The sequence below is a fragment of the Procambarus clarkii genome, chromosome 44 (assembly GCF_040958095.1).
Source record: "Procambarus clarkii isolate CNS0578487 chromosome 44, FALCON_Pclarkii_2.0, whole genome shotgun sequence".
Lineage (NCBI taxonomy): Eukaryota > Metazoa > Arthropoda > Malacostraca > Decapoda > Cambaridae > Procambarus > Procambarus clarkii.
The window spans coordinates 37,357,675-37,366,066 of NC_091193.1; the positions used below are offsets into that span (position 1 = coordinate 37,357,675).

The following is an 8,392-nucleotide window of genomic DNA, read 5'->3' on the forward strand; positions in this document are numbered from 1 at the left end:
ATGACTGTAAACCTGCCGCCCAGTTGGGTGGGTGTGGAGCACATGACTGTAAACCTGCCGCCCAGTTGGGTGGGTGTGGAGCACATGACTGCAAACCTGCCGCCCAGTTGGGTGGGTGTGGAGCACATGACTGTAAACCTGCCGCCCAGTTGGGTGGGTGTGGAGCACATGACTGTAAACCTGCCGCCCAGTTGGGTGGGTGTGGAGCACATGACTGTAAACCTGCCGCCCAGTTGGGTGGGTGTGGAGCACATGACTGTAAAACTGCCGCCCAGTTGGGTGGGTGTGGAGCACATGACTGTAAACCTGCCGCCCAGTTGGGTGGGTGTGGAGCACATGACTGTAAATTTGCCGCCCAGTTGGGTGGGTGTGGAGCACATGATTAAATCTGCCGCGCTGTTGTGTGGGTGTGGAGCACATGACTGTAAATCTGCCGCCCAGTTGGGTGGGTGTGGAGCACATGACTGTAAAGCTGCCGCCCAGTTGTGTGGGTGTGGAGCACATGACTGTAAAGCTGCCGCCCAGTTGGGTGGGTGTGGAGCACATGACTGTAAAGCTGCCGCCCAGTTGGGTGGGTGTGGAGCACATGACTGTAAAGCTGCCGCCCAGTTGGGTGGGTATGGAGCAAGACTAGTAACTGTGTGACTCACTATAGATGCAAAGTGCCTTGTATAGTGACTGTTGCGAGCATCTTGTTGAATCACTTGTGTTATAAAAAGATTATTGATATGTACATGGATGTATATACATATACATGTGTATGTAACATTACCAATTGTGTATCTGGCTTCAAAAGATTATCACTTGCTTAGCTAAATGAACTATGCGGTTCAGTTCCTGAATCGATTATGTGCCTCACTAACCTTTTTCACCACCAACTGAAACTCTCAAGTTACATAAATATATCAAATGGTCACATAAACGTTATGGTAATGTTTTAATATAAATAATAGTATAGGTAGTAAGCTGTCAGCTCGGATACACTTGCTAGTTGCCATCACCAGCGGGTGGCGAGGGGCCACCACCAGCGGGTGGCGAGGGGCCATCACCAGCGGGTGGCGAGGGGCCACCACCAGCGGGTGGCGAGGGGCCACCACCAGCGGGTGGCGAGGGGCCATCACCAGCGGGTGGCGAGGGGCCACCACCAGCGGGTGGCGAGGGGCCACCACCAGCGGGTGGCGAGGGGCCACCACCAGCGGGTGGCGAGGGGCCATCACCAGCGGGTGGCGAGGGGCCACCACCAGCGGGTGGCGAGGGGCCACCACCAGCGGGTGGCGAGGGGCCATCACCAGCGGGTGGCGAGGGGCCACCACCAGCGGGTGGCGAGGGGCCACCACCAGCGGGTGGCGAGGGGCCATCACCAGCGGGTGGCGAGGGGCCACCACCAGCGGGTGGCGAGGGGCCACCACCAGCGGGTGGCGAGGAGCCACCACCAGCGGGTGGCGAGGGGCCACCACCAGCGGGTGGCGAGGGGCCATCACCAGCGGGTGGCGAGGGGCCATCACCAGCGGGTGGCGAGGGGCCACCACCAGCGGGTGGCGAGGGGCCATCACCAGCGGGTGGCGAGCGGCCACCACCACAGGGTGGCGAGGGGCCACCACCAGCGGGTGGCGAGGTACCACCACCAGCGGGTGGCGAGGGGCCATCACCAGCGGGTGGCGAGGGGCCACCACCAGCGGGTAGCGAGGTACCACCACCAGCAGGTGGCGAGGGGCCATCACCAGCGGGTGGCGAGGTACCACCACCAGAGGGTGGCGAGGGGCCACTACCAGTGGGTGGCGAGGTACCACCACCAGAGGGTGGCGAGGTACCACCACCAGAGGGTGGCGAGGTACCACCACCAGAGGGTGGCGAGGGGCCATCACCAGCGGGTAGCGAGGGGCCATCACCAGCGGGTGGCGAGGGGCCATCACCAGCGGGTGGCGAGGTACCACCATCAGCGGGTGGCGAGGTACCACCACCAGAGGGTGGCGAGGGGCCATCACCAGCGGGTGGCGAGGTACCACCACCAGAGGGTGGCGAGGGGCCACTACCAGTGGGTGGCGAGGTACCACCACCAGAGGGTGGCGAGGTACCACCACCAGAGGGTGGCGAGGGGCCATCACCAGCGGGTGGCGAGGGGCCATCACCAGCGGGTGGCGAGGTACCACCACCAGAGGGTGGCGAGGGGCCATCACCAGCGGGTGGCCATCACCAGCGGGTGGCGAGGGGCCATCACTAGTGGGTGGCGAGGTGCCACCACCAGTGGGTGGCGAGGGGCCACCACCAGTGGGTGGCGAGGGGCCACCACCAGTGGGTGGCGAGGGGCCACCACCAGTGGGTGGCGAGGGGCCACCACCAGTGGGTGGCGAGGGGCCACCACCAGTGGGTGGCGAGGGGCCACCACCAGTGGGTGGCGAGGGGCCACCACCAGCGGGTGGCGAGGTGCCACAAGCAGCCAGTGTCTCACCCACCATATCAATAATCCATCTTTGGCTAACAAATATCAAGGCCCATCAGATGCGGTTGTATCATAATGTATGATAATGAAGTATATAACTGGACTTGTCTGATGGACTGTGCCTGAATTTTTATATTTACATTCATATTTAATAACAATAATTGCTATTGGCTCTACCATTACTCTGATGACGTATATAATATAACACAACATGATTATGGATATATCAGAAAATCGAATATTGTCATGTAAATTGCCACATTCATGTAACCGTGTCAAAGCCTCATCGCTGGGGGATGATGGCAACGTCGGCGTTTAGCAGAATTGCCGGCAAGTATTTTGTATTTATTTATATACACAAGAGTTCTTACATTCTTTTAAAGTCACTACTACTCATAGTGTCATGGGGGTAATGTGATTACCCCCATTAATATTAGGGAATAATAATGGATGATTAGCAAATACTACATTAAATGTTGATTCAAATACAAAATGTAGACATACAGGTAAATAGATGAATACAATATTTTTATACTAAATGTAGCTATATTATTACATGCTCGTTACTGAAGAAAAAACATAATAAACCGAGCCAATTTCATTTGTGTTGACAATGAAATAGGAAATCATTTTAAAATGAAATTAGAAAAGGCCCAATTGATTATAACTTAAACGTAAAAATGAACTATTATGTATATTCATATGTTGTGTAACGAATTATGTTATCAGCATTTTGTCTGCTTTCTTTTAACTATAACAATATTATAAGCATTTGAATGTTCCAGTGGATCTGCACAAAAATGTGTCTATTGCTGTCACTGCACTGAAAATAGGAAAGAGGAAATGTAGATCACAACTAATGTGCCTACCCTCTGTCTGGTTCAGGGAAGTTTAGAGTCTATGAGGTTATAGGCCGGGGTTTTATGTGGTAAGTCGTAAGGGTGAAACTTAAACAGTAGCTCCTGCTCGGGATCACACCAGTAGTGTATTCAAATTAAATTTAAATATATATATATATATATATATATATATATATATATATATATATATATATATATATATATATATATATATATATATATATATATAAATATATATATATATATATATATATATATATATATATATATATATATATATATATATATATATATATATATATATATATTGTGACGGTAACGCGTTGGTGTTCGGCTGTTCAAAGCTAGGGGTATGGCCTCGTCACATAGAATAAACAAAAATAGAAAATCTGGAACTTCGTCTGTGGTAAGGTAAGGAGAAGACACACAAAACACAAGTAAATTTTAACAATGGAATTTTAATTACGTTAGATAAACAAAACATGAATAAAATGGACATACAAATTCGTATAATAAAATCAATCAATCAAAATAATAAGAATAATCGAATGACAAAGTGAAAAGTTACGTTAAGACAAGTGAGCAATAACAAGCTGTGCAATATACAATAAAATGAGAGGTGCAGGAATATTGGCTTTAAGCTATCACCTCTCTTAGTACACGTAAGCCACAGCTCAGTCTACCAAGAAGAAGTGTTAACCGTAAGAAAGCACTGAATATTCTGAAGACTGAGGTCGTGGCGGCCCCAGACATCAAGTAGTATGGTGGGTGGAGTGCAGTTGCAGCTAGACCGGCGGCCAATCAGCGAGGAGCCGGCAACAAGACAGGTAGTTTGGCGGTTTGAGGCAGAGCAGGTGTTCCTGGCTGCATACGTTTTGCTCTCTGGCAAACCTTGGAGATGTTATTGTCGTTGTTGGACATTTCTTCCATAGTAGTTTTATATATTTGTAGCGACGTATTTTTGGAGGGAAGAGCAGGCTCAATCTCTTGAAGGAGATTATCGTCACAACTCTCCCCCAAAGCCTGCGGTTCTGGAAGAAGTACGTCGTTATGTGGTGGAGTAATAGATGGAGTCGCTTCTACTTCATAAACTCTGGAGAGATCATGGGCTAAGATGTTGTCGGAATCTTGGTATAGCGTGTCTCCAGGTTGAATTTCTGCAGTTAGCAAGCCCATAGTAGAAGACGTTGAGATGAGAAGTGGGCGTGCTGCAGGAGGTGTAGGGTGGTGTGGTCCGTGTTGATGGTGGACCGAGCACTTTTCAGGTGTGGAGTGAAGTGCTGGAGCTTCAGGATGATGAAGAGTAGCTCCTTGCCAATTGTTCCGTAGTTCCTTGTAGCAGTAGTCGCCGACAGGTGTATTCTCCTCGCCTCGTTGCTGCATCACGACACCACCAACGTCGGTACCACTGGCGTCGACATGGAGGATGAAGGGCTTATCTGACGAGGTGAGAGTGGAATTAGAATATGGCAAAGGAGCACGATTATTATCCTGAAAGTATTTGGGAAGATCATTAAGGATTTCGGAATTAGAAAGCGCTGACTCCTTGTCAGTGCTTTCGGGAGGAGAAGCTGGGAAGGTCTCACTGTGGATGTAGGGTTCTGTGAAGGTAGAACAGTTAATCAGGACAGTGGGAGGAGTACCATTATATTGCTTCAGGAGGTTGACGTGGCACAGCTGGGTCTTCCGCCGCCTATCTGGAGTCTCTATTACGTAGTTGTTATTATTCCTGCACTCTTTGACGCGGTAGGGTCCTGAAAACCTGTTTTGTAAAGGTGAACCTGGGATAGGGAAGTATGCTAGGATGAAGTCTCCCGGCTTGAATTTTCTTACTTTGCTGGTCTGGTCGTAATGAGTCTTCATCCTCTCCTGGGCTTTCAATAGATTATCATGGGCAAAGCGGTGGACTCTCTCTAGAATGTATTGAAGGTTTTGAAGAAACTGGGGCACATTCTGATGCTCACTGAAGGTGGCATCTCTGAGAGAGTCTTTGAAAGCCTTAAGGGGAGTACGGCACTTACGGCCGTAGAGCATCTCATAAGGAGATACTCCTAGGGACTCATTGGGGAGACTTCTGTAAATACACATTATAAGGTCGATTTGCTTATCCCAATCCTTAGAGGTTTCACTACAAAACTTTTTCAAGAGTGCTTTGATAGTCTGATGACTACGTTCAAGAGAACCCTGTGAAGCAGGATGATAGGGGCTGGACAATACCTGTTTGATGTTGAACTCCTCCAGTGTCCTTTTGAAGAGATCACTGGTGAAGTTGGTACCACAGTCGCTCTGAATCTCCCTGGGAAATCCGTATTGAGTGAAGATCTTCAATAGATGCTTTACAACCGTAGCAGCCGTGATGTTCTTTACTGGAACTGCTATGGGAAATCTGGTGGTAGGACACAGGATGGTTAAGATATAGGCGTTACCTGAACTGGTCCGAGGTAAAGGACCAACACAGTCTATTATGAGTCTGTGGAAAGGTTCCGCAGGCACCTGTATGGGAATCAGTGGCGCTCTGGGAATGGAGATGTTCGGTTTGCCTGCCATCTGACATGTATGACACTGTTTTACGTACTGTTTGACGCTATTTACCATACCTGGCCAGTAGTAGTCTTGACGAATTCCATGGTAAGTCTTGTTGAAGCCGTAGTGGGAGAGCGCTCCGTGGGCCAGGTGTAGAATAGTGGGCCGCAGGCTGGTAGGAATCACAAGTTGTTCGATGTTGGCCCAATCGTCCTCCTCCTTCAGATTACTGGGTCTATATCTGCGGTAGAGCAAGTCGTTCTCTAGGAAGAACCCAGGAATACTGTCGGGTTGAGTCTCAGCCTGGAAAAACAATGGTGTTAAAGTAAGATCTTCCCTCTGCAACTTACGGAACTCCAACTTGGTCAGATTCGGGGGTAGTTTCCGAGGGTCTTGAGGGACAGCGGTAGCAGTAGAGTCAGCTGGCTGTGGACGTGCGGCTTGTGCACGGGTGGTCACGAGAACCGGAGGAGAAACTTCATCACTCTCTTGAACCTCTGCTGGAACATACGCTAGAATAGGGTTACTTGGCACAGAGTTACACACCTGGGGTTTGTCCATGAAGATCAGGTTGGTCGGTTGCAGGTCTTCTGCCAAGTCGTTGCCTAGGAGAAGTTGCACTCCAGGCATGGGAAAAGGCTTTTCCCTGACGGCGACTTGGACTTCTCCGTTCACGTAGGGACAATCCAGGTGGACTCTGGCGAGAGGGTATGGAGTGGTAGCAGTGAGGTCAGTGATGAAGACAGTTTCTCCGGTGTAGACGATGTTGGGCACAGCCGACTTCAAGATGATCGATTGAAGAGCCGCTGTGTCCCTCAAGATCTTCAATTTGAAACGTCCCTCCGGATTTGAACCGTTGGCAGAGACAGTTCCAGTATACAGGTGGTTACTGAAAAGAGAAAGATCATTAACATTAACACCAACATTCATCACAGGCTTACCGGACTTAGGAGGAGTTGGTTTGGGTTTTTGTGGGTCAGTGGTTCCCTTGTATTGAGACTTACCACACTTGTCTATGGTATGTCCATAGAGTCTACAATACTTGCAGTACAATTGCGAGCCAGCCTGATCGGTGCTCACTTTCTCGTAACTGTACCACGACTTCTTACTGGAGGATGGTTCGGGTGTCAGCCGGTGGATGAGGCTGTAAGTGTCAGCCGACTTAGCACACTTCAGGTAGTCGGTTTCTTCTTTATCTGCTAAGTAGAGACGGACAGGAGGCGGCACACGCCTCAAGAATTCTTCAACTAGCATCAGGTTGACGAGTTCTGTGAAAGTAGAGACATGTGCTGCTTCCAGCCATTTCATGAAATATCTCCGTTTTGTGTTAGCAAACTCGAGGAAGGTAGTGATACTTGCCTTCAGGTGGTCACGGAATTTCCTTCTATAACTTTCTGTAGAGAGTAGGTAGGCGTCCAACACTGCTTGTTTCAGAGTCTGGTAGTCATTCTCAGACGCCAAAGTACTGAGTGTGACTGCAGCTCTACCTGTAAGATGGACTCTGAGAAGTGTGGCCCATTGGTCGACAGGCCAACTGAGTTGATTAGCAAGGGTTTCAAAGGTGGTAAAAAACACATCAACTTCCGCTTCTACAAAGGATGGCATTAACTTACTTGCATGTGATATATTAAAACTGACGGGAAGATTGGCAGTAGCTTGCTGGCGTTGAGCGAGGTGTGAAGTTTCCAACGTGTATTCTCGTTGACGACACTCTAGAGCCAGAGTCGCTTGTTGCTTGTCATGTTCACGTTGCATTTCCAACTCGCGTTGTTTGGTTTCAAGCTGTACTCGTTCCCGCTCACGGACTAGTGCAACCTCACGTTCTTGTTCTTCCCTCCTCAAGGCAGCTTCACGTTCTTTGAGGGCGATTTCTCGTTCGTGTTCTTCCTTCCTCAAAGCAGCCTCACGTTCGTTGAGGGCGATTTCACGTTCTTGTTCTTCCCTTCGTATGGCAGCAGCTCGTTCTTGTTGTTCGAGGGCTTCCCTTTGCTGTTCGCGGGCTTCCCTTTGCTGCTCACGTTCAATCTTGGCCAGCTCTAGTTTGAGTTTCATCGTCGCCAAATCAGTTTTATCTGCAATATAGTAAGTTTCATGAGTTTCAGAGTCTATCTTACCTTGCTCTAAGAAATGATCCAGCAACAGGTTGTGTATTTCACTCTTGTTGGCTTGGTAGGGAACTGTTAGTTGATACTCATGTGCAAGAGTTTGTAATTCAGTCTTTTTGGCATGACTTAAAGTCCCTATTGCACCTGCTGGATCTGCACGGAAAGCTTGGAGACGAAACATGGTGAAATTAGCAAATAAAGGTACAACGAATATTCAGTTATAGTGAATGTCAGAAACAGGACAACGTGGCAACTGGTACCTATCCTGTGGGATCTTTAACAATTAAAGTTAAGTACAAGGTGTTTAATGATTAATTTAAATCAAGGGCGCAGGAAATCTTGTACCCGGTACTCATGTAAGAGGATAAGGGCAAGAAAATCCTACTAACAAATGAAACAGTTTCGAAAACAAATGAAACAGTTAATTGCTGCAAAAGTAAAATTGGTAGTCCAAGGATGTAGGC

At 48.8% G+C, this 8,392-nt stretch overlaps 1 protein-coding gene across 1 annotated transcript; it reads right to left on the minus strand.

The window, feature by feature from the left end:
- Positions 1 to 905: 905 nt before the first annotated feature.
- LOC138350228 (periaxin-like) lies at positions 906 to 2,456 on the minus strand. The gene has a single exon (XM_069300581.1). The coding sequence runs from the start codon at positions 2,454 to 2,456 to the stop codon at positions 906 to 908; it is 1,551 nt and encodes a 516-aa protein (XP_069156682.1).
- Positions 2,457 to 8,392: the final 5,936 nt, after the last annotated feature.

Excerpts from the sequence above, each read along its gene's own strand:
- LOC138350228 (XM_069300581.1), bottom strand. The coding sequence starts at position 2,456 with ATGGTGGGTGAGACACTGGCTGCTTGTGGCACCTCGCCACCCGCTGGT.